The sequence below is a fragment of the Athene noctua genome, chromosome 4, assembly GCF_965140245.1.
Source record: "Athene noctua chromosome 4, bAthNoc1.hap1.1, whole genome shotgun sequence".
In the NCBI taxonomy this organism is placed as follows: Eukaryota; Metazoa; Chordata; class Aves; order Strigiformes; family Strigidae; genus Athene; species Athene noctua.
The window spans coordinates 46,512,175-46,538,389 of NC_134040.1; the positions used below are offsets into that span (position 1 = coordinate 46,512,175).

The window sequence follows — 26,215 nt, forward strand, 5'->3', positions numbered from 1 at the left end:
TGCAGAAACTGAAAAATCCAGAGGCTTGAACTAGCCAGAAAGCCTTTTTTAAAGAAAGCAGCCAGTTTTCTAAAGCACATTTGCTTTTGTAATGCATGACATGTGGTAGAATTTACCACATGTGGACCATGCAGAGTTTTATAATAATTTCTGTTTTACTGAGTTTCAGGGAAAGAAAGTGGTTTTAGCTAATAGGGACCAACCTTGGCTTTAAGGCAAGTCACCTTTTCACAAGATCCAAAGTCTCTCATAGGCAAATAATAACATTCAACACTCTTTCACTTGCATATAATTTTTCTTCCCTAAATATAATATTTTGCTTTGCAAATATGCCAGTAAACTTTACCAACACTCTTCAGGGTAGGCAATGAATGCCCTCTGTAGCAGTTGATTTTTGTCCTCTATTTCCAGGAGTTAGGGATCATTAAGACAAAAGGATCTATCATTGTGGACTTACCAATTGCCAGTGATGTTTGGGAGAGTTGGGGCAGGGAAGGGGTGATGCACTCCTGGTCCTTCCTCTCCTCTGCAGGGTATAACAAAATTCAGCCATTTCTAGGGTGGAACAATGCAGCTGTTCAAAAGCTACCAGCAACTACCAACAACTGGACAAGTGCAACAAAATCACCAGTTCACAGCAAGGAATTGAGAGTAATATTTGGTCTAAACGAATTTGCAGATTAATTCAGAAGACAGAATATAAGTTTATGAACTGTTACACTCCTTCTCATCTAAAAATATTTGGGAATCTAATGAGCACAAAGTGTCAGGACCAGTTTGTGTATGGTATGCTGAAAGCAGCCTGAGAGGTCGAACAGCCTTTACCATCACTGTGGAGTGGGAGCTCCATACTTAGAAGGAGGGAAAAGGGAGATTTATTTGCATGATCTGTGTGCTCAGCAATCCCTAAATTGCATCCCAGTTGCCCCTCTGGCTGGCCAGGCTCCATGTTGGTTCTGGGTACTCTGACTCACCACCTGCTCAATTAGTATCTGATCTGGCAAAAAACCCCAAAATGGTGAGGAATTAATTCTTGCTTTATTGTGGCCCCATGCCTGGGCTGAAACAGGACTAGGTAATAGTGGGTAGTCACTATAGGAAGTATCTATTAACACAGTTACTTAAGAGAAACTACATATAGCAAAGAATGTATGCCCAGGATTTTAACATTACTGCATTATTTTCCCTGAGTAACAGCAGCTACATGAGTCTAATATCCTGAAAACCCTTTGCTCTCTACGTTTTCATGTTATATAGGGCGGTGTTTAAAGGGTGTATTCCAATAACATTTTCTAATTGCCATTGAGATTGTTTAACCAAAAGATCAATATTCACTTCTCTTGTGCCCTTATTTATGTTTCTACTGTGCTTAGGTTTTTTATATTAGAAATGTAATTGAGTCACAACACTGATTAATTTCTTCTTACAGTAGTGGTCAGTTTCTTGAAATACTACATCTTTCCTTTTTCTTCATGTGGCATTTTTTAACCTGACCTCATGGTCACACTGCACGGGGTTATTTTTCAGAAAAACATAATCCCTTCAAAATTTGATTGCTTCTTTTTTACCAAAGTCTTTGCTTTCATTTTAAACAAATACAACCTTTGTAAATATTAATTTCCATTTTGCTTGTAAAGTGCTTTACACTAAGCCATGAACTGTTTTCCATAGATCTTAACTATACAGTAGACAAAACATTAAAGAAGATATTAGTGATGTAAGCAAGACAAAAAGAAAGTAATCTTTTTATGTAAACAGCTTTTAAGACCCTTCTGATGTTGTTCAGAAACAAACTTGTTGCTTTGTCTGCAGGACATACAAATGAAATTAAAAGCAGAAAAAGTTTCAACAAAAAAAGCCTTTTCAAATGTAAAATCTTTGGGGGTTTATGAACTATTCCTTGTGATGAAACAGACCTTTCTTTAAAGGACATACCTAATGTTTTCCACATCCTACTCTAGAGAATGGTTTAGAATGTATTGTGATTTTTTAAAAAATCATATAGCACTGAACTGCAGATACTTGTCACCGCTAAGTGTTAACACAATCAATGTGAACTGCTAAAAAGCTGTACTGTAACTATCATCGTGAGAAATACGTGCCCATAGCTCAAATGCATCAGTGTCGTTTTGATTCTCCCTGGCAGCTTGTGCTAAGGTTGTATTTTAAGGACATCCTCTAAATGAAAAGGTTAAGTTAGGATTTAGGTTTCCCGGGACCACACATCGTCTTAATGCAATGTGCTACAAGATAAGAGACATGGAGTCCTGCACAGTTTGTCCCTGAGGGACTTTTATAGAGCTCCAGTAGTAACTTCAGGGAACAGATCAATCCCAAGTGATTAAAATAATTAAAAAAAAAAAATATTAGTCTCTGAAAGACTTGAGTTAGCCTTCGACAGAGCCTGTATTGGTTTTGTATCCAATAATCTCCCAAACTGATGGATGACTATGCGTTTTTTTTTGTTTCAGAATAGAAAAAAATCCAATCAGAACTTTAAAAGTGAGCTTTTAGAGACAGGGGATTTGCTATTTTTTTAATATATATGAAAAAGCATGTAGATTTAGACAAATTCTTCTATTTATTTTAATCTACAAGATCTTAATTTCTGATGATGATAGAGGAGAAACCAGTCCGATTCTCCGATTTTCTGATACAGTTTAATTAAAATGAAGTGACAATCCTTCATAGCAATCCTGCATTCTCATTTTTATGAAATTACTTTCCAGACCAGGAATGCACTTAAATCTTTAATGATGTTTCCACATTTCTGAAACTGAAAACCTTAAATTACTTTTAATGTTATAGGTGGAAACTGTAGATATATGCTACTTGCAGCTTGAAAACATCTGGACAGTGACACGCTGCTTGCCTTTTGTCTCAAGTGTTCCAGGCTAAAGGACAATGGAAGCAAAGCTGCATCCTCAAAACCAGGCATCCTGATCCATTCCCAGAGCGGGCCTGAAACAAGGGAAGAACTGACAATGCCAGAGCTTCTCCTCGCTATCTTTTGCTGATCTCATCTTTCAGTTTCACTAGAGCTGATTTCAGGCAGGAGAAATCTGATAGTAAGTATTCAGTGGCCAAGTAAGTGCACAGTTCTTCAGTGCTGAATTATCCACAGCTGCTTACTGTTAATAGCCATGAGCTAGACACAACACGACTGGTGGGACAGTGACCCGCCTATCTCCACAACAAAATAGGGAATGTCCAAACGTAAAGCTGTTATTTTCCTCAGCAGCATGGTATTTTAAAATAATTTTGCATAACTGACGGTAATTGTATGTGTCCATAAAACCAGCAAAAGACATAGGGGACAACGGGTGAAACTACATTGTTTTGCATCCTGCTTATGAAAAGAGTCACTGATACTCTGCAGCCAAAACCACATGCAATTTAACTGATGCTTGTCACCTCGTGGACTAAATTTTCCGTTCCGATTAGACAGTTGTGAGAGATTTGAAGGGTTTTAGATTTTCACTGACATACCCAACAGTATTGATTCCGATAACATGTAGAAAGCCAGCTTCTGTTATGTGGTGGTGAATCCAGCTCTGGATAGCAAGAATGAAGACAAGTCAAGGCTTGTTCTTGCACACTTTGCATTGCTTGGTGAGGCTTCTTGCGAGTCTTTCATGTAAAGGATGCCCCTTCATTTTGACATCTGTTTCAAAGGCATTGGGATTTTTTTTTCAGATTTATTTTGTATAATGATGAATGCTTTTGACAATCTTGCCTGAGGTAGCCACTACTGAGATTTAGCACCATGTAAAATCGTTCACTATTAAGGTCAGAGAACAAATACTCGAAGGATATGAAAGCCTATGAAGCCTGAATTCCAGATGCAGATGACTTATGGAGCGGTCTTTGAGCGACGACTTTTTTCTGGTTGCTAATCCTCTACCAACACATCTTTTCTCATGTTACTTCCATGTTTCTACTTTGTTAATTAGAAAAACATTGACACTATCCTGTAACCACAGTAGTATTTTTAAATATACTTGAACAGTAACTAGAACCAGCGTATGCAAACAGGTAAAGTACCTGTATCATATTTCACTCTAGATATTCAAGTGGCATAATTTTACATATATATACATAGCCACGGATAAAACTGTGTTTTTAAAGCACATGTGAGAAAAGGTATCCTATGTGTTTAAGACACTTCTATGCTTACAGAGGAATTTGACCCCTAATATAGAAGAAAAAAAAAATGGACCGACGATCAGAGTTACAAGCTGCATGTCCTGTGCGTTTCGGTTTCTCGCCGATGTAATCCAGGCGCGCAGCCGCGGCTGCCAGCCTTTTCCCGCGCCCTTTCCCGTGCCGAACACCCCTTCCCGGACCGGCCGGCGCTCCCGGCGGCCGCGGCGGACACGCAGCGGCGACGCGGCTCTTCCCGGTCGCCTCAGGTTGCCACGGCGGCGGCGCATTTCCTGCGGGGCCGCGGACCGCCCAGGCAGCCGCCCCGCCCCGCCCCGCGGCGGGCACGGCCTCGCCGCCCGCAGTGCGCAGGCGCCGCCGGGGCGGGGCGGGGCGGGGCGGGGCGGGGCGGGCGGCGTGGCGCGGGCAGGCTCAGACGTGGCACTCGGGTGAGGCGCGAGTGTCCCCGGGCGGAGGCGCGCGGCCCCCAGGTAACGGCCCTGGCGGACCCCGGGCTCTCGCGGGCCGCCGCCGCAGCGGGGGCAGCCGGAGGGGCGGGCGGGGAGCGCCGGGGCTCCGGGCGACCCGCGGCGGCTAGAAGGGGGGGGCTGGCCCCTGCCTGCGCCGGGAGCCCCCTGCGCGCAGGGCCGGGGGACGGGCGGGTCCCGCGCGGAGCCGGGTGGTCCCGGGCCTGTTGCCGTGCTGTACTGACTTAACATTCTTAGTTAACGGGGGGTGGAAATGTTAACTGAAGGTTTTGCATTGAATTGGAGTTCATTTAAGCCTGTGCTCGCGTAGGTTATTCCAAAATGTGCTATTAAAAAACCGTACAAAGTGTGATGTGTGTAGCTGTATTCCATTCTGTGCGTGTGTGTGAGTGTAGAAAGATACAGGCACACACCCCGGAGATTATTTGCAGTATGTCTTGGGGAGGGACAGCACCTCTTCCTAGCTGCTACGTTACCAAGCACAGTGTCTCTGAAGAAATATAAAGTTAACAGTTCTCCTTCAGTTAGCTGAGACTGTTTTTGATCCTCTGGCTTTGGTTCTGTTGTCCTGCTTCACACATAGCAGAGTTCTAGATCTTCACAGAGATACCAGTGCAGTAGAGCATTGCATAGGTATAGTGATCTCTAAAAAAAATACATATATATATATATACACTATTGAGTAATAGCAGTAATTGAAATCATGGAGAAGTGCTTGCGTTAGGACTGTTCCTCACGGTATGGGGTGTAAGGTAAACTAGTGTTAAGAGAGACCAGGAGAAAAAAGTTTTCATACCCCTTTTGTGTAGTGACACTTGTAGTAAACAAACCCAGGGAAAGATCTGGGTTTAGCAGATCCTCCAGTCCTTCTCATGCAACTGCCGGATTGATTCTGTATGTCTCTTGTTAGAACCTGATCTCTAAAACCTTAGTGTTTCTGTTGAAATTTTGGGTGTTGTCGCCTAACTGTTTTCATCATGTGTTGGTATATATACATATCTTGAAGGGATTAAATATACTCAGTGTTAAATAGAATCTGGAACTGATTTTGATAAATTTATTTTCTTACGGTTTGAGTTCCTGTCTCTCTTCAGCACTACCTCTGTGTGTTTATACTGTCTGTGGGAAGTTTGACGTGGCAAGATTTTTTTTTTTCTGTGTGAGTAAGCTGTGGAGGAAGTTGTTTCCCCTGGATGCTGTCGCAGCTAAAGGTGTTGGCTATTGCAGCTGCCTCAACGTCGAAATCTCTTCCCTTGTATACATATAAAATAAATCTATGTCTGTGCCAGCGTGTAGGTAATACAGTGCTGACTTACTGTCTTTTGAAGCAACTAAAGCTTACACTGCCACGTCTTTTCTGTTGGGGGCAGAGGAGGGAGAATACAGCTGGTAGCACAAAGCCTCTGTTTAAACATATTTCTTCTCTCTGTGTTTACCTTTAACTGAGAAATATAGAAGACAACTCCCTAAGATTAGCTATCTGAAGCAGTTTAATAATGCAAGTGAGAAATCTTATGCTACATTGAGGAGTGTGGTTTAGAGGGTTGCAGGGGCGATGTGTGAGGAGGGCTAGGCCCTGTACCTAGCTCAAAGTGATTTCTAGCCTGATGCGGAAGATTAATAAAGCTGTTGCCTTTTTTTTTTTTTTTCCTTTCTCAGAAATGTAAGTTTAATGTGTGAAGCCTAGAGATGGGTTTTCTGATAGGGATAGTTTTTCTCTACTGACGTGTGCCAGGGCAGCATGAATTTGTCTGTTGTGTTCTTGGAGCTGCGTGTAATTTTGAGGTGTCTTTGTGTGTTTCTGGAACTCAGTTCCTGATGTACTTTCATCCAGTTCGCGTACTCAAAGATGACTACATGGCTCAAGCCTGAGAATGTGAAGTATAGGTCGTTGAGAAAGCTATTTCAAAGGAACATGTAACATCTACAAAGCTAATTTATATCATGTATCTTTAGTTCTTTGGAGACGCACGACCTATGTACTTGGGACTCTATAGGAGTAAGTGCTCATTCAGGGTTTGGATCCTCAGCATTTCTCAAAACAGTCTTAATTTGGGCACCAGGAAAGTCAGGGGAATATTGGTTTTGTTAAATTCAATATGAAGTCAAAAAATTCTCTCTTAAATGGAAAAGAGAAAGCTAGCTATCAAGGCTGTGAAGTGTACAACTTCACCAGCTTTTCAAATCCCTTGGTGGCAAGGGCATTATATCTGACAACTAGTCATATGAAATACAATCATCTGGTTTAGTAATGCAGAATGCTGCAGATTTTCTGGTTCTAAAAATGATTGCAATTATCAGGATACTCTTTCCTGAAAGTTTCCTAAAAGTTTCTTTTGTTCTGCTTGATGAAATCTGACTGCAAGAATTAAATTACATGGCTTGCGAATGCTCTCATCAGTAGAAAACTTTTTCTTAATTGCTTTTAATCAAATTCTGTTTTGGGGTTTTTTTTTGTTTTTTCTTTCTTTAACAACAACAGAATCAAGATGTGAAAGCCTAGGGGAAAGATGCCTGGTAATAGCAAGGACAACATATGGTACTGTTGAGGCGATGCATCCCTCAGAGAACAGCTTCTCATTTGTGGAATACCTTGTGCTCAATTTTGTCACACTGGAGTCCTGTAGTAAAACGGCTGCTTAGGCTTGGGCCAGTAATGCCGAAGACAGATGGAAATAGGATCTCTCTCTATCCTGTACTTTATTCTCTGTTTCACAGCACAAGAATCAAGGAATCTTTCCTCACTTGCTTGGAATGGGGCTGATGTAGGAGGTTTGATGGAAAGCTGGTGCCATGTTCCATACCTTCTCTGAAAAGAGGTGTGCTAGGACAGGAGAAGGATTTGCTAGAAGAGTTTCATGCTCTGGTTGCTCTGCCTTTCCTGATTTTTCAGTGTGTTCACTGGGATATCTGGTATTTGGGAAGCGGGACTCACAGTGTGTTTTTCGGGTGTAGTCAAAAGTCTAGGTTTTACCAGTAAAGAGAACAGTTTGAGAATTTCCTTTTGAGTTTTTCTTCCACCTGCACATCCATTGCTTTCAGTTTTTCTCTCCATGTGCCTGAGAGGTAAATCCCATTCAGATAAGTTCAGTGATTTGTTTAAATTCATGAAGCGTGCAGTAGTGCTGAGGAAACTAATCAGCCAAGCAAGCAAGCAAAACCACTATTTTCCCCTGACTTACAGGTCCTTTTTTGTCCTCAAATGTGTCTTGTGTCATTTTTGGAAACAGTTCACAGCCTTTTAAAATGGAAAAAGAGTGAAGAGTAGTAGCAGGTGTGACTTTCTCTTTTGCAGATTCTTAAAGAGGACCTGATACTTGGAATGAGAATATTGCCATCATGAGTCAACAAGGTTATGTTGCAGCTCCTCCATATTCCCAGGCTCAGCCAGGAATAGGAGGATGTTCTGCAGGTTTTGGACCACCTAATTCTTCACTTCATTATGGGCATTATGGGGACCCTAACTCCTCCTACTCAGCACCTCAGCCAGGTATGAATTTGGCTTCAAATGTGTTTTTGGAGTCTACTTTTCTATGAAGGCATTTTGCATCTCTTTTTCTTATTTGAGTATGCACAGAATGCTCAGTTTTGCACTGTTACTGCAACAGGGTCCTGCACTAGCTTTGTCTGTGTTATTGTTGATGCTCAGACGTTGATGTAATATGTGGATACTGGATATCTGACCAATGTGTGTGAATTCCATTGTCCAGGAAGCAATAAGCACCAGTGCTTAATTATGAGTAATACCTAATACGGACAAACACAAAAGGGGTCATTTTTTGGAATAGTCAAATGTTTCTCAACTCACATGTGTTAGTAGCAAGCAAGCTCTCAGAAGTGGGTTTTATTCTTCACAATAGGACCTTCGTCCTACTGAATTCTTGAGCATAAACTTGCCTATGAATATGAGCTGGTGTTCTACTTAAGCTTGCTTACTGGGTGATGTGTTTGGATAGTGCATGATAAGTAGAGCCCATCTGCTTTCTAACCACTCAGGAGACAATTTCGATGAGGAAGGGCACCTTGGGTACAAGCACATTACAGGCAAAGGGGATATTTGCTTTATTTCTACTAGCATAGTCATGCTGCAGATAACATAATTGACAGACATGGCTGTCTGTCTCTGCTTTTCGTTAATTTTAACTTACATGTGGCTTCAGATCTTTCAAGTATAATATATGGTGGCTGAAGCTTAAAAAAAAATATCATTTCGGAGCACAGAATTTAAGTCCATTTTGCTGTATGTAAGTCATGCTGGTCTAGTTTCAGTAAAGTCGAAGTGGGCATGCAAGACTAGTGAATTGGGGCTGTGGAAAATATCCAAAGAGTAAGGTTTCCTCTTCCCTCTGTAATTGTACACATATACATAGCCCAGACAGGGAGTCAGGAAGGTGGATTGTCTCAGTATTTTGCCTGCTGTTGCAGGGGAAAATTAGTTAAAATAAAGATGTCTGAAATATCCTGTAAGGCATCTAAAAAAAATGTATTTGTTAAAATTTTTAATAATGCTCAGATTATGATAAGTCACATTAAATTTAGTATTTGACATGGTGAAGCAGGGTAATGACAGAACTAAGTATCCAAGTATATTGAGGTTTTTTAAATAGTCTGTGGTGTCCTTGATTTTTGTGTCATCATGAAAACAGAAGAAGGAAGTTTTGCCCTATTATGAAAGATAATAGGAATTGTGTTACATTAATCCAGTGCTGAATATGGTCAAAAGATAGAACTAGTTCTGGTAATTGGCTTATAAGAATACGTGGCAAAAATATCAGTTTTGGTATGAAACATGTTTGATGTTAGAGTAATTTAAAGGAAAATAATTCAAGAAATACAGGTTGAAAAGCTGTTTATTCAGTTCTCTGTTTACCTAAATTATAGTCTTTTCGCTGTCACTGTTCTAGATCTGAATGAAGAACCATTTTTAGCATAGGTTTACAGATTCTACATATGGAGGCTTTTTTTAAAACAAAAAAAGTTCTTCCAAGTTTCCCTTCTGACCGTGATCTCCAAAATCAAAGGGACCTCTTGCTTCTACCTATAAAGATAACTGGGTGACAGGGAATTATCAGTATCCCAAATTGAATTGCCAGGTCTGTTTGTTCATTCTTGCTTCTTTATTAGTGACCATCTTAGGTTCTTTTGCTGGAAAGTTACCAACTACTATTTGCTTCCTTTTTACTATCTGTTCTTTTTTCATGTCTGCTTCTATAGCTGACCAGAAATCTGTCCTTTCTTATGGAATCACAGAATGGCTGAGATTGGAAGGGACCTCTGGAGGGTATCTGGTCCAACCCCCCTGCTCGGGCAGGGCCACCTAGAGCCGGTATTTTTATTTCTAGAGCAGGGCCATACACTCATATTTCTTTGCGATCTAGTGCTTTCTTACAGAGTTTTTACATAAAAGTACTTCTTCTTTTGCAGGTGTGTCAAAATCAACTGTGCCTTTTGGATCGTCAGCACCTGTTGGGCCTCCACCACCTGGTACACATCAATTCAGCCAGACCAACTTCCAGAATGGGCCCAGTACACCAGGGCAACAGCCACACAGGTGACTTTCAAGAATTAATACATGAGATCTAAGCTATTTGACCTCTGTTACCTCTCTTTGGCTGCTTTACTAACATTTTAGTATGGCATCCCTTTTATCTTCAGCAGTTCTGACATATTCCAGTTCTGAACTGGATCTTTTAGTTTGATTCCCTGTGTTAAATTGCTAGATCATACAGTGTGATCTGTAATCTCATTAAATTCCATTTTACAGCAAGTCAGGTCTTTATCATGCGTTGTCTGTTTTATTTTTAATTATTTTTCTTGATCTTGGATTCATTGCTTCAAAGCAGCAGTAAGGAAAGCTGGGGAGGGACTCTTTACCGGGGAGTGTAAAGATACGATGAAGGGTAACAGTTTTAAACTGAAAGAGAGCAGATTTAGATTAGATACAACGAAGTTCTTTCCTGTGAGGGTGGTGAGACACTGGCACAGGTTTCCCAGAGCAGCTGTGGCTGCCCCCTCCCTGGCAGTGTTCCAGGCCGGGTTGGACGGGGCTTGGAGCAACCTGGGCTGGGGGAAGGTGTCCCTGCCCGTGGCAGGGGGGTTGGAACTAGATGATCTTTAAAGTCCCTTCCCACGCAAACCATTCTGTGATAATTGCTGTTTGATAAAGTAGTTGCTTGGGGGTTTTTTTGTCACCTGCTGATGTCTTAATTCTCCTTTGTCATGAGGTACCAAGAAGTTGTTGTTTTAAAATGAATGGTTGCCAGTGAGTTTTGACTAGAAACTAGTGCATGTCTCCATGTCTCCCACCCCCCGTCTTGTTAGGATGTCTTTGCTTCATTGTTGTGGGAGCACAGCCAAGGCTCTGTAGGGTACTTCAAAGTAGTTTTGTTATACTCTCTCACATGAATGGCTGCTACTCTTTTGCTTAGGTTTGAGAGAAACTCTTCATAGTCAATCTGAAGTGCTGTTGTCCTGCCTCCAGAGCTCACAGGAAGAAGTGAAGGAGACAGGAGTGGGGAAGGGAAAAAATAGGGACAGGTGAAAGACAAAAAAGAAATGCTGGAAAAATGATAGTACAAGGGGATAGCCAAGCTTTATTACAGAGTGGTTATATAGCAGGTAGCTGTAAGTGACTACAAATGCTTAGCTCTTTAATTCTGTCAAACATTAGTTATTTTGCTCACCTCTCAGGAGTGGCGAACTTAGTTTGTGTACATGTAGTTTTAGTGAACTTGACACCCTTTAATAAAGTCTTAATCTGCTTCTGTACACAAATAGTTATTTGTGTTCAAATAAAACCATGTGTATGTTTTATTAGGCATCGAAATAAGGAAGGATGTTTGTTGGCTGTGTGTTATCACTAAAGGAGGACCCAAAGAGACTGATGATCAGTTGTAAAAGATAGTGTACTAATGTGTAGAAAGAAGTGCTTGTTGTCCTGAAGATGAAAAACCAAGGTGACCAGAGTCAAGTTGACGTGGCTGACCCAGCAAAATACTGATTCTCTTTCCTAGTTTCTAGTCGTTGCCTTGAGAGCTACACATCTACTGTTTTTCACCTGGTTGTGTTTTATTCCCAAATTGCAAAGAGCTGCTATTCTAGGCCAGGAAATTTCCACATCAGAATTTCAAGGAAATTGAATTCCACTTCTCTTGAAATAGCTAGGTCCCTTCTCAGTTTTAGAAGTGGTCATAGGAAAATCAGTGTAAACATCCTCTGGGAGATCTTATATTTCCAGAGTGAGATAGTTTGGTAGATAATACCTTTATAAGCCACTTGTGTGTTATCTCTTTCTTTTCTGTAGTTCTTTTTCTTGCATTTATGTTTTTCATATCTGATAATCATGAAGCAGTTTTTCCCTACCTGCATCTTCTTTTTTTTCCTTGACTACAAGGAACTCCTTAACAGTCTCTCACTTCATTTTCCTCTCTTCACAGATTTTCCTCCTAATCTCCACGCATCCCTGGTAGGGAATCTTCTTTTATAAGCATGGAAAGGGAATGGAGTGATGCAATATGTTCAGAAGCTTGTGTTTCTTATTATCACGAATCTCTCCTTGCCATGTCATACTCACTCTATTTCTAACAAGTATGCAAACAAACATATACTGTCTTTTTTTTTAACAAGTGTGCAATCTTTGTGCTTCGTGACTATTTTAATACAAATAAACATGTTCTGAGCAGAATGTGGGCAAACTCGTCTAAGAGTTTGGCTGTCCTAATTAATTCTTTCAGCACCACCCTCAAGAAGGTATGAGATCTTCTGGAATTATGATTGGTTGATGTAATTTTTTGCATAACTGCACTAATTCTTCCTTTAGGTTTCAAGGTCCTCCACCTCCAAGCAATACAGGATCTTCCTATCCTCCCTACAGTCATCAGTCACAACCAGCCTACCCAAATACTGCATCCACTTCATCTACAACACAACTTGCTAACCAGCTCAACAGCATGCAGATAAATAGCTATGGTAATCAGTTTTATCTCATCTGATTGACTTTTTCTAGGTTAAAGCTATTAAGACTTTAGAAACTCATAGAATTTATTGAATTTATTTAACAACTTATTGAACTTATTCTATACAAACAGAAAATTGAATCTTTGATCACTATCATTTGCTCAGGTTCTTAGATTTTTTTAATCTCATCCTATTCCTTAAATCAATATTCTTGGGTTGATTCAGTATTCTTGGATGTTGAACTGATGTTTGATGAAGCTTCCATAGAAGTCATATATCAGTCATTTCCCAAATTACTTGGTATCTCTGTCAGTAGCAGCCAAGGCATGAGCAATAATATGTAGACAGGATTTAATTTTTCTCAGCTTTTTAGAGTTTCTCTCTGTTTTGAAATTACGTGATTCTTTTTTGTCAAAATCTTACAGTTCAGTTTTTCATCTAAAGTGGTTTGCATTTATTTTCAGGTTAAAACATCTCAAACCTAAACCATTAGGTCATGTTGTGATCATGTGATTCTTTCATGTAAATTAGTTTCCACCACTAATTTTCTATTTGGTTGTATCTGCTTTTCCTGACTACTTCCTGGTGAAATTTACCATTTCATTTAAAAGGACTGGAATTTAGTTAGCATCTTGTTTTGTTGAGGTCAGTGTGTTTAGGGGAATGAATTTTTAAAATAAGAATCACTTTGGTAGTTCATATCTTTGTAAGATATGCGTAAGGGTGAACTTTTCAGTTCAGGCTGCGCTGATACTGTATCACTGTTCATACTCCGGCTTTACCAGTTGCTGATTCGACTTAAATGAAACCTGCATAACTACCATGGGTCTGACCCTCTGTACAACTGTGTGTGAAAACTTACACCACCTTCACCTTAGAAAAATTAATTTAGGCTCAAATTCAACCTTGATGTACTGAGCTTCAAGTGCACAATTAACAGACCTCTTTATCCAGGATGAAGTGTGGCCCGAGCACCTCATATATAGGAACTCATTATTCAAAGCAATTTTTTTTATTATTCATGCATTCATTATATGACTTTAAGCAATAATTATGTAAAATATAATGATCTTGCATATCATGGTATTCACTGGAAGGTTGAGATACCCTTCAGACCACTGAAGACATAGGTTCTTTACAACTCTGCCTTTGTGTTGGCTTTTGTTCTTCTGATTTTTCCTTAACTGTAACTCTACGTTGGTGTAACTTGACAGAGTACTGAAATTCACAGCTTGTAAAGCTACTGGAGTGATGTTTGTTTGTACCAGCTGAGAACCTGGGCCTGTGTTTCGCATGTGAAATATTTTTTTTAGTTAATGTGTCTGGCAGAAGATGCATTTCAATATTTGTATATTAGCACATTGGTTCTTTTTCTCCAAACCTAATTTTCATTATTTTTTAGCTTTCCTGAAAATTATTTTTCTGTAGGTCTTTGGAGATAAATTTTACTAAAAAATGTAGGTTTTGTAAAGTATCTACAGATTGTAAGTCTCAAAATAAACCATATTTCCAGCATCCTCTTAATTCTAATTGGAATCTGGATTTTATAAACAGCAAACTATTTCTCATCACTGTGTACAAAATAATTCCCACATGTTTCATCTTTTAGAATCAAAATCAGAAGATGGTTGTAAACCAGATGAAATGAGTGGATTTATCTTCCATCAAACCTGTCGTGGTGAAATGCAAATAGCAGATTAACAAAAACATGCCACATAAGAGAAATTTATTATTAAGCAAAAAGAATGTTGTTTCACATTATGAAATCAAATATTATTTGAAAAGCAAATAGTGATTTATGTGTATTCTAATCAAGAATTGTCAAAGGCTGGCTTCCCTCTTTCTTTCCCCATCCAGCCCAGCTGCAGGATTTTATTGAAAGCAGAGCCAAAAGAAATAAATGTCTGAATTGGTTCAGACTTAAACTATGAGATCAGATTTGTTATGTGAACAGACATTCAGGATCCCCATAATGCAGCATTGTCAGTATGGGATACAGTATTGTCTATATGTTGTAAGTGTATTGAGCAAAAATAGAACACCTTCCACACAGAGTTAGTAGGTTATCGTTTTTGACTCGGCTGACGTAGTTTCTTGCTCAGGTCCTGGCACTGCTCCAAGCCCTTGCATGTCTTCTGGACATCCAGCATCTCTTCAGGGTCCACAACTGCTGCCACCAACCCAGCAGCAAATGTCTTTACCGCCTGGATCACAGGTTCCTCCACCTGCAAATAATGTTAATGGTCTTTGTGCTCAACCATCATTGCCTCCTATGGCCAGACAAGATGGGATCCCTGGACCCGTCCCCCCAAATCCTAACTTGCAACAGCTTCCAGGACAGCCTCCCGGACCTGGGTATCATCCTCAGCAAGGTAAGGAAAGATTGTTTATTATGTAATTGAAAACGAAACTTGCGTGGAGAATCACTGGTGGAACTGCAACTATTTACGGTTGACGTTCTGACTTGGAAAAAGGAAAATCTTATCCTCTCTTTGTAGAATGGAAAGATTTGCAGTGTCAGTCCATACATTCAAGGTAGGCTGTGCTTTTGCTCAAAAGTTTAGCATTCTGTTAAGACTAATGAGAAAAAGGAGGTTAATTTAGATCAGGAACAGAATTATTTGGTTAGTAGTGGGTAAAGGCACAACATACTACAGAAAGGAGTTTTTCTTATACTCTGTAGATGTATCAGTTGCTCTCTTGTCTTATAGTACTGTCTGTCATAAGCAGCTTTCAAAAATGCTTTACTATAGCAATAAAGAATTATAACTGAATACAGTTTATTTCACTTGATGTAGGTGAGTAAAACAGTTATTCTGACAATGAAAAAGCCAGCTAACTGATCAGTTTGCACTGATGTTAGGGGAGAGATTCTTACTAATGTAGTGGCCTGGTTTGAGTAGCTGTGGTAATCCCTACTAACTATCCTACTTGACATACACCTGAAGACTTTGGAGCCAGAGTTGTCATACCTGGTCTTATGTTTACCTTTAAAATGAAGACAATATGAGCCAAAGTAATCAATTTCTTTTACTTGCTATAAACAGAGGGAAGGAGAAGTTGCATTTAGCTGAGTAAGAATGAATTGTATGGCAAAAGTTGATGTTAAAGGCAACTTACATACTTTAAATGACCTGTCATTTGTAACTCTGCAGCAAACTATGGTCCTCAGATGTCAGGATCTCAACTGTCTTATCCTGGCGCTTTTCCTGGGGGTCCAGCACAGCTCCCAGGTCCACAGCAGAAGAAACTGGATCCTGACTCTATTCCAAGCCCAGTAAGTAATGTGGCACTAATTTTTTATAAAAGTAAATTTCTGCTGCATTTAAGATAAAGGAATGACAATGCTAATATTGTATTTATTTTTAGTTGGGGGCGGGGGTGTGTGTGTAACATAAAATTGCACTTACATGGCTTGGTTCACAACGTATGTTCTAATTTTTGCAGTTTCTTAATGACATGCAATTTTGTACTCTGTGCTATCAGTTTTGGATAAATTAGCGCATAATGTTGGTTTTAGTACTGAAGAGGCTTTATAACTTTATCTAACATGGGACATACCCATGACTCCAAATACTTTAATAGGAATTCTTAACAGGATTCTTAGTATGACAGTGAGTGGTACGGAAGGATTACTTGCATTCACTGCAGCTAATCCACCTTTCCTTTCCACTCCAGAAAGTTTGAAGGCTTAAACTTAGTAACAGATAGGCACCAAAACTAGGATTTGTGCAGGATACAGGTATGTGAACTCTAAATCTGCAATCCTGGAAATGCTGAGAAGTCCCATGCTTAAAAGCCACCTCAGTTTGATTTTAGGAGTTTCCCAGGCAGCTAGAATTATTTGCCCGAGCATCCTTCCAGTTGCTGCAGCCTCATAAAGATTTCAGTAGCTTGTAATGTACGTAATGCTTAAGCTTCATACAGGTGGAAGAGGCTCAGCTGTTGAAGCACACCCAAGCATGCCCTGGTGGGACAGCGTCTCCTCTTAGAATGGTATTAGAGGAAGAGAAAGCAAAGTTGTGATTGTGTCCATCTTTCTTAAATAAAGTAGTCTAACTGTTACCCAGAGGAATAGCTAGTCAGATGCAGGCTGCCTTTAATCTCTTTATTGAGAACAGCTAATTGAAATAGAGGGAGAAAATGTGCTGAACTCATGGAGGGAAAACACATTCTGATGCACATGAATATACTGGTTCTGGCAATTGTCCGGAATGGTCAAAAGGCTCTTTTGGAGAGTTGGGATTCTTGAAGCAGCTTGTGTCCTACAGCTTTGACCTAGAAATTTCTACTTTTAAAAAAAATATGTATTAACCACCACACTGTAAGGTAGTCTGGGTGAAGGAATCTTCCACTTCTCTGCTGAGGCAGTATTACTGTATAGGAAAGAATTTGCATTCCACTGAGATGAGGGAAAAGCATTTGTGTAAAAGCCTGACATTGTCTAGTAGGGGGCAGCCCTGCTTCCTTAAATTGGGGTATTTTGTCCTGGAAGAGATTATTTCTTTTATCCAGTGATGATTTTGATGTAAAATTCCCAGAATTTTGGAAAAATGTTTGTTGGTAATCACTTAAAGGTTAATGTACCAACACAATTTTCAAATTAAGTAACTGAAAACCATTGTGTGTAAAACAAACAAACAAAACCCCCAAAACAAAACCAAAACAACCCCACACCCCAGAAACAAACAAAAAAGCCCCCTCAAAACAAAACAAAAACCCCTGAAGTGAGTGTCTGTATAATTAACAAATGCCCTTAATGGGTCAGTCATTCCTAGTGTTTCAGTGTGGTGCTTTTTACATAAGAAAGATAAAATGATCTTGTCTAATGTAAAAAAAAAAAAAAAAAGGAGAGGAGGAGAGAGAAGGAGGTCTGACATGAAATCATGGACTGATGTCTTGTTTCAATTACGCATGTAAACAGCCTTGACTATGACAGTTGATGTTAAAGTAGGTTAAAAGGTTTGTTTAAGCAGCACAGAGAGGATCGAAAAGGACATGTTTAAAAAGAAACATGCTCTGGGTCAACGTCTGTAAAGGGCAAAAAGCTAATTTAGAATGAGGAATAAGTATGACCATGTGTATTTCTCTTGTTATATTTACATGATATAATTACAGTAGTCTTGCCAGATAAATTTACTTCTTATCTGTAGCCATTGTTGATTTATATTTTTCTTGCATATGTTAGATGTTGATACGTTCTCTGACAACATCTATGATAACAAGCATCTGGGCTTTGTCAACAATTATTTCCAAGAACAATGATATATTTAGGCCAGTTAGCTGCAGAATAGCATGGTACATTGATTCTTTGCAGAGCTAAGTCTGAAAGTGGTTTGCTTTCTTCAGCCAGTGGACCTTTTTAGAGCAAAACCTTTTTCCTTGCAATGCAAGAGTTAGCAATGACTATACAAGCCAAGGAGGCAAGGAAAAGTAATCAAGCAGAAGATATAACAAGCTCTCTGAGGAATGTATTGTATATTTAAATTGCAATACAAAAACTTTATTGGGGGTAAAAAAGTTACAGGCCAGCTTACTTCCAGTGTGTCAGGAAATACCTCTTGGACAATGATCAGTAGACTATGTGACTAATTTTGGTTTTCTTCTCTGCTTTTCAACAGAGGCTTCTGCACTTCCCTAGCTATTATTAGAAATTCATGTCCAGCGTAAAGATACAATTCCATGGGATACCAGCAGCAGTGGCAAAGCCAGTTTCAGAAATTCCCTGTCTTATTCCTCTTGCCTCTCACAGCTGTTTGGCTACACCCTAAACCAGATTGCTGAAAAGACAGCTTCTTTGGGGGAAGAAGAGGAATATTGGTACCATCTCAGTGATCCGGTTTATGGTGTGGAACAAAATACAGCTTTATATAACTTTGGTTGTATCCTGAAAAGTATCAAACTTAAACAGGGGTGAGGGACTGTGCAGAAGTGACAGGGGAGGAAGTGTATGGGAAAGGAATTTGTTCAGTAGTAAAACCAGCTTCATTAGTGTTTCCTGGCATTGTGTTGTAAATTGCTATAAACAAGGCTTCAACCAGAGTAAATCTACATGATCAGAGCTGCCTCATTTTAATAAAAATTTCTGTGATTGCTTGCTCTCCTTTACTTTCTTTCTAGGAGGAAGCTCACAACATGGCAGTCTGACCTAGAGAATTAAAACCCTGAGCTCCAGTGTTGAAACACTACCTAATGGCCAGCAAGGCTTTTCTCAGGAGTTTAAATTGCTGCTTTCTAAAGGGCAGTGCTGAAAATATAGCTCAGCTAGGAAGGTGATCTACTATATAGATTATTGTTTATTTCTTAACCACCGTGTGCATGGAGCCTAGTCAGGAGGAATGAGAGCTAACCCCTCCCATCGTTGCAGTCTGATCAATTACCCATACATACATTTTTGAAGAACAGCAGCTGGCATAACTATGGTCATACAAAAGATAACCTGGTGTATATGGCATCTGAGCAAGGTGATGCAGCTTTGCACTTCGGTTTGATCTGGGAGAATGGAATGCTAGACTCAGTAACAAAGACTTAATTTACACCATCAGTCTCCTCAATTTGCTGGCTAGCCTCTCTTATAAAGGTCTGTCCTTCCAGCAGTCAATATACTTATTCTAAATAACTCATTTGTTCACTGTATATAGGTCTGATCCACCCCAACGTGTAGTGCTACCCCTGAGTTCCAACAGACAACTGCAGTTGCAAATGAGTTACACCACTCATCTGTATGTGTAGCTTTCTAGCTGTTACGTGTCCCAGAAGCCTGTACTGTGATAGGTTTCTACCGCCTCTGTGTTAGACAGTGTCGATAATGTTACTTAGTGTAGATGTTAGAATAACTGTTTATGAATGTAACTGAATGCATGGATTACCTTTCTCATACTGTTCATGCTTCTTATTCATCAGATTCAAGTAATTGAAAATGATAAGGCTTCTAGGGGAGGGCAGATCTATGCTACAAACACAAGAGGACAGGTTCCTCCTCTTGTCACCACAGACTGCATAATCCAAGACCAAGGTAACTATCCTTGTTACTGATTCGGGAGTCTTTCTAGGTGAAATCAAATAAAATTTTAAAAAAAGACTAAATTGTCAAATTTCTTATCTGAAAATTATGCTTCTTACTCTAAATTGGACATGGAATGGGAAGCTCCCTTCAGAGAAGAAGAAAAAAAAAGAGGGGGGGAAGTGGGAGTTGAATTCTTACACCTCTGGTTAACACCTCCTCTATCCTTCCTGACCTTTGTAATAACATGAACAGTGAGACAACTTTACTTTTTAACTTAAAATTTGTAAAGGTTTTACATTTCAAGTTGAAAATTATTTTTGAATTCTTCTGAAATTTTAAAAGATCAACACTAGAAGAAGCAATGAGACCAGCATTGTTATGCTTTAAGATACAAATTTTTGAAAATTTTATTCAAGTGATAGGGGCAGTGTACAAGCTGTCTAGTTGACTTAATTTTTTCCTTCTGCCAGTGTATCTGCTTTTGCCTCTGCCTAGAGCCTGGAAGAACAATATTCCATGTGCTGCTCTTGACAGCAAATTTGATATTTTAATAGAGATTAAGCTGATGGTATCATTTAGTCCAGCATTGATTTATCAGTGCTTGGATAAACTGTGTAAAATGTTCAAACACATCAAGATTCTTTGGCATTATCTGAGAATGGGTAATACAGTACTGATGAACAAAGAAACTCCTTTCAAAAAACTGAGCAGAGCTGCAGCTTGATGATTTAAAAAGAAGCATAAGGAAGCTGATTTCCTGAACTCCTGTTGCCTTTTAGTGCTCTTGTCTGCAGTGCACGGAATAGTTTTCTGATTGAGAGAACTGAGCTAAATGTGCTACAAAAAGTGGTCTGGTGATTTTAGCACACTAATTTTTGCAAGATGAGTGAACATGGTGATGTTAACACAGATAGAGTATTTTCTGAATCAGCTAGCTCATTAGAGCAGTCTTAACAATAGGTATCAGTCTGCAGCATTTCTTTATATACAGTGTTGGCATTTCCACTGGGGATTTCATCCATATTCTTTTCTTTTAAGGTCTTAGATATGATGTGTTTCAAACTAATCTCTATTGAGATTCTTGTTGTGAATAATTGTGGATTTTGTTCTTGATCTGTTTAAGTCTCTGCTTTAAACTCAAACAGCAAGAAAAGATTTACTCACAGGGAGGGGCAACGGAGTGACATATAAAGAGGAGAGATGGGCAGGAGCTTGCATGGGAGGAAAAAAGAGCATATCTTTAACTGAGTGTATGCATTTGTTGCTTTATGTTGTTTTGATTCTTCTGGTTTGTGTTTGGGACAGGCAGGTTCCTTCTAACAGCCTTTCATTCTGCATGCTATGTTGGGTGTTCTAGGCCACGCCAGTCCTCGTTACATCCGATGTACTACCTACTGCTTCCCGTCATCTTCAGATATGGCCAAACAGGCTCGCATACCACTGGCAGCCATTATCCAGCCTTTTGCTATTGTTCCACCAAATGAGGTAAGGATTAACTGAATATTAGTCCCATATGGTTTTGTCTCCTAAATATTACAGATCTGTTTTTCTGTGATTGGGTTGAGGGTGTTTTACCTCTGACTGTGAAGGACTAAGGCAGTGGAGAGATGGCAGAAAGCTATGAAATGTACTTAGGTCATGATGCAACTTCAAGGGATAAAATGTTCATAAAAGGTACAAGAGTGACGACTCTGTAATCTGAACCACTGGGTTCCTGGTGTTGCCCCAACTGCCTCTAGTTGATGTTAGCTTTGTCAATTGCTTGCTTTGCTGGAACTCCGCAGGTATAGGCAAAGATGTTAAAAGAGGATGACCACAAACTCTTATCAAGCTAATTTTAAGATGTGGACAGTTACATTCAAAGAATGACACTTCTTCATTAGTTCTTTACAAAATAATTTAATTTCACAAAGACTGAGAAGATAATGGTATTTTCTACTTGGATGAGCCAAAAGAAGACAAAGGTAACCACCCATTTTTGGCACTCATTTGGAGGCACTAACACAGTCAATTCCTTTTCTCACATTACTATCTCTAATAGCCCCTTCATATTCCAAGCATATCCCTAGTTCTTCTGCAGAATGTTTCTGCAGGTTGGCAGTATCCTGTGTTCTTAAGATGGTTACCCAGACTTCCTGGCATGCCCAAAGGATTTTATCAGTAGCAGAGATAAAACCAGTTTTCATGTGCAGCATTTAGCTACATCATCTGTAGGATCATCTTTCTTGTTCTTCAACTCCTGCCTCCTCCATTGCACAGCTTCTAAATTCTGCAACAGAGGTCTGCAGAATGCATTTCCTTTTGTGTGCTGCACTAATTTACTTCCAGAGCACTGTTTGCTGGGAAAAAACCCAGGGATTTCATGAAAGTTGTAGTATGTGATTGTGTCTTCAAAAACTCCTCATAAAATGCATGCAGAGTAAAGCCTAATTAAAATTGCAAAGACTTTCAGCGCTTGGTTTTGCAGTCTTTGCTTTTTTTAAACTTTGTTTTATTACTTGTAAATTCTTAGGGTTTTTTTGAAAAATATGTTGGAAAAAAACAGATGTTGTTCTTTATCAGGATGGATAACTTCCAATCCAACAGACCTCTGTAGTTTGAATTAAGACTATTATTTTAACAGGGTAGTATGTAGTTATCTTCTCTGTAGTCCACAGGGAAATAGGATGTATTACTTAGGGTTCTGCAGATACTGAGTCTCACCATTTGTCTGCTAGACAGCAATTTGGGGTTTCATTCCAGTTCTTGAGGGGAATGTGCAGACTTGGCTTGTTGCCCCCCTGCATTTTGTCCTAGATGAAACTCCTGCAGTTGCTTCTCCACCCCTTTTCTTTACCAGCCCACCTTTATTCTTTACTACCCCTTACCCTAGTTTCTGTGCCCAGATGGCACTTAACCAATTCTACTTTCATGTTGGCTCTTCGTTTGTGGATCTAGTCATTTATGTCTCCCATGCATGGTTTCCCTGTTTCCTGCACAGTGTTTGGATAGGGTGATCAGTGAGTTGCTAAAATCTGAATCTCTTGTGTGCATAAGTTAGCAGTATGTACAAACACTTGGCCAATTCAGGAAGGTTTTCCCAGGACTGGCAAAAAGATATACTCGGTGACCCACCTGTTCTGAAGAGTTAGGGCTCTCCACAGTTGTTGGAAGGGTCAGTGCAATTCATTAATCTGTAAAGAGCAGTGTATTTTTCCCTAGCCTCTCTCTTGGAAGAGACTAAAAAAACTCTGAAAAATGTCTCTCAAAATTGGAAAAAGTCCAGCATGGAAAATTTCAGTCTGAACAATTAGAGCTTGGTGAAGTTATAAGAACTGAAGAGATGGTGTTACAGTAGGAAGCACTGGGCAGTCTTAGCTGAGGGAGTTTTTCCAAGGCTTGCCTGTGCCCTTTGTCTTTGCTACCGCTGCCAAAATAAGATCTAGCTCTTAAGATCTTCTAATAAAAATGGTCCTCCAGATGGGATTTATAACAACTTTAATTCTGAAAAGCCACTTAATTTGAAAGAACTGGACTTTTTATAGAGGTAAAATACATCCAGGGGCTTATTTGTGTTTCTGAATTTCCTAGTATGGTGCATTCTGCCTGGAACTAGTGACTGCAAGGCACAGAATGTTCTTTGTTTCAGAATATCTACCCTATCTTACCTGGTAGTGCCTTTTAACAGCACCTACAGGTGATGCTCATCCTATGTTACAGGGCTCAGTACAAAGTGGCAGTCTGTCTAATCTCTTTATCTCTGGATAAACAGCATGTTTTACTTAGTAACTGTTTTAAATAATTATTATTTTCCTTCTAGCCTTTTAATGAATAGTTTCCCTCCATTCATCTCTGTTGCAGCTTCAGCTGCAAATAGATCTCTGTTTCTGTTGTTTCTGATAATACTCAGTGTTAGCACCCACAGAATTTCAGTTATGTTTCTTTTCAAAGGAGGAGGAAGAAAAGCAATGGCTACAAGGGTTTAGTGGACCATGGATGTGAAATGGCCACAAATGGTTTGTGGAGCTGGTAATATGGTTTGGAGCAACTGAGAAACTGACCTGTCTCACTTGAACTGTAAGGACTTATCAGATCTACACAGTATACGTAATCCATAATGATGTGTATTACATAAACGGTGCTCTTTGTGTTAGTAAAGCCATATTTTAAAAGCTGTGGGCTATCAGGGTCATTCAGGTAATAGACTTATGAGTGTTCTGTAAATATAATTCTTAATTAATTGGTATTTTGCTTTTACCCTCAACTGTAAGTGATGATCAATTTTAAATAGTTTATAAGATATACTCGCGTTTTCAGTGGTCTGTTGTCACAGAATTCATGTCTGTCTGTGTTGTTTTTTCGATGTCATTATGGTATTAAGACAGTTAGAAACAAAGGAAAAGCTTTACCTTGCTCCCATTTCCAGATAATATGAGGATTCAGTACAGTCTTCAGATGGCTTGTCCTTCCTTACTGGAAGCCAATCCTGAGTGTGGATTTTGATTCATTGAGCAGATTATGTTTTGAATTGATGAAACACTATGTTCTGTCCAAGTGACCTAAATGATATCAAGAGAACTGTGGATCCTGTTTTCTCCTATCCATGCTTTGTTTGGCCCTGTGTAATCTGAACTGCAGCAAAAATTTAGTAAAAAAGCAATGAAATAATTAAGTCATTAATTCAGTTAGTGACACTTATAGAATTAGATATGTGTATGAGAGGGAGAGCACAGTTGTACAGACCTTATTTTCTTTCTTAATTGAACACACTCACCATTTTGGTAGATGACTTGTAAATGGTGTTACACGTTGGTACCAGTTGGAGGGTTGTACACTCTGATAGTGTCTTTTGCTGAGTTTACACTTTGACCATCAGAGCAAAGTGCTGAGCTGTTCTTGGCTGTGCAGGGAAGCAGTGCCCAAGAGATTCTTCATCTAAAGCGGCTGCATAGGAGGAGTAGGGAAAGGTAATTGGGGTCCTGGAGTTGACAGAGATGGGTGTGTAATGGAGATGATAGGCATCACTTTGCTGTCAAATCTGTTCTCTTCTTGTTACTCATTGACAAAGGAGATCCTATGAGAAATTCTCTTTGGAGTTTACTATAGCTTTTGCAGGCTATAACAGCGTTTTGTTCTGCCAGATATTTCTTCATTTATCTTTCCTTTCAGAGTTTACTCTGAAGAATCAATAGTGCTCCAGCTGACAGAGCCTGGAACACTCCCTGAAGTTTTGGAATTAATGTCTGTGATGAATTTAAAAACCCCAAACTGTTAACAGCATTCATAGAAACAGTAGTCAACTGGAAATTGAGCTTTGAGGATTTGTTTTCTTTGACTAAGAACACAGAGAGATGGAGATAAAAGATCCTGGGAGCTTTCAAATAAAGAGTGTGGGTCCAGTGACTTTACAGTAGTTTTCTCAGAAATACTCTTCAGGTTTGGAGATCCAACCTGGAAAAAGAGAATTTGGGATTTCAGCATGTGTGAAAGGTGGGTGTAAGTTCATTAGTCATTGTGGGTTCTTTGGGGGAAAGGGGAGTGTCCACACAGGGGCTCCAAAAAGCAAAGTGGGAATGTTAGTGTACAAAGTGAATAAATTTTTTAATTAAGAGAAAAAACTGTCAGGAGCTTAGAAATACACAGACTTGAACAGGGACATCTTTTGAAGACATGTACAACATATATCTCCATTTTGAGTAAAGAATGAGATACAAGTTGAAAATAAAATCACAAAGTGAAATCATTGTGGTGCTATGTAAGGATGTTAAATGAAAAGATCTCATGCATGTCTTTGAATAAGTTTAATGTGGTTGGGGGGGGGGGGGGGGGGGGAACCCAAAATAAACAGGGTTTGCCCCTGCAGTAAGAAAGAACAGATTCAAAATCACAGAAACGTAATGGAGTGAAAAGACAAAGATGCCGTTGCTTTATACCATGCTAAAAAGTCCCCAGGCAGTCGAGACCTGGTGGAGTAATACTGTATCTGAGAAGTTTGATAACATCTAGAAGTCTAGTGGAAATTCTGAGTTGAGAGGACACAAGGCCAACATAAGTGAATACAAAGCAAGACATAAAAATATACCTATACCAGTAGGCTGCAGTATCAGTCTTCACATCAAGAGAGGAAAGTTCAACTCCACAACAATGTATAGTTGAGTAAGAACAATCTTATGCAGCTTAATAGCAGGATTTCAGGTGTTCACATGTAACCTGGTAAAACTGCACAATGAAAACATTCTAGAGAAGTCATTATCAAAATTTAAATAGTAAAACTGGCTACGCTGAAGAAAATTTCACAAAGGAGGCTTTACTTCAGTAATGTTAAATCACAGGTGAGAGCAAATTTAAGACATAAGTAGAGACCGTTCAATAGAGATCATTTAGGATTGTGTTTGATATCCCAGGAGCAGCTAAGTTAGCAACACTTGGCATATAGGCACTGAGCTCCAGAAGACCAGAGCAAGTGAAATGGCTTTATTCTGAAAAGCCTTCAAGTTGAAAGTTAAAGGGCACACAGTCTCTCAAAGATTACTAAAAAAAGCCTACAGCCAGTCTAAAAAATTATAAACTAAGAAGTCAGCCACCAGAAATCTTTCTGTAAACTATAAACAACATTACATGTATGCTATATATCATTCTAAAC

At 39.4% G+C, this 26,215-nt stretch overlaps 1 protein-coding gene across 2 annotated transcripts in view; it reads left to right on the forward strand.

Annotated features, from left to right (window-relative positions):
• The first annotated feature begins 4,549 nt into the window (after positions 1-4,549).
• SEC24D (SEC24 homolog D, COPII coat complex component) overlaps positions 4,550-26,215 on the forward strand; it is a 59,838-nt gene continuing 38,172 nt past the window's right edge. For both annotated transcript variants that reach the window (XM_074905166.1, XM_074905167.1), the window contains exons 1-8: positions 4,550-4,634; positions 7,927-8,121; positions 10,056-10,182; positions 12,451-12,599; positions 14,690-14,959; positions 15,743-15,864; positions 19,491-19,602; positions 20,951-21,078. In XM_074905166.1, coding sequence (XP_074761267.1) covers positions 7,971-8,121; positions 10,056-10,182; positions 12,451-12,599; positions 14,690-14,959; positions 15,743-15,864; positions 19,491-19,602; positions 20,951-21,078 — 1,059 coding nt within the window. In that variant the 5' untranslated portion in view covers positions 4,550-4,634; positions 7,927-7,970. The remainder of the gene's footprint in view (positions 4,635-7,926; positions 8,122-10,055; positions 10,183-12,450; positions 12,600-14,689; positions 14,960-15,742; positions 15,865-19,490; positions 19,603-20,950; positions 21,079-26,215) is intronic.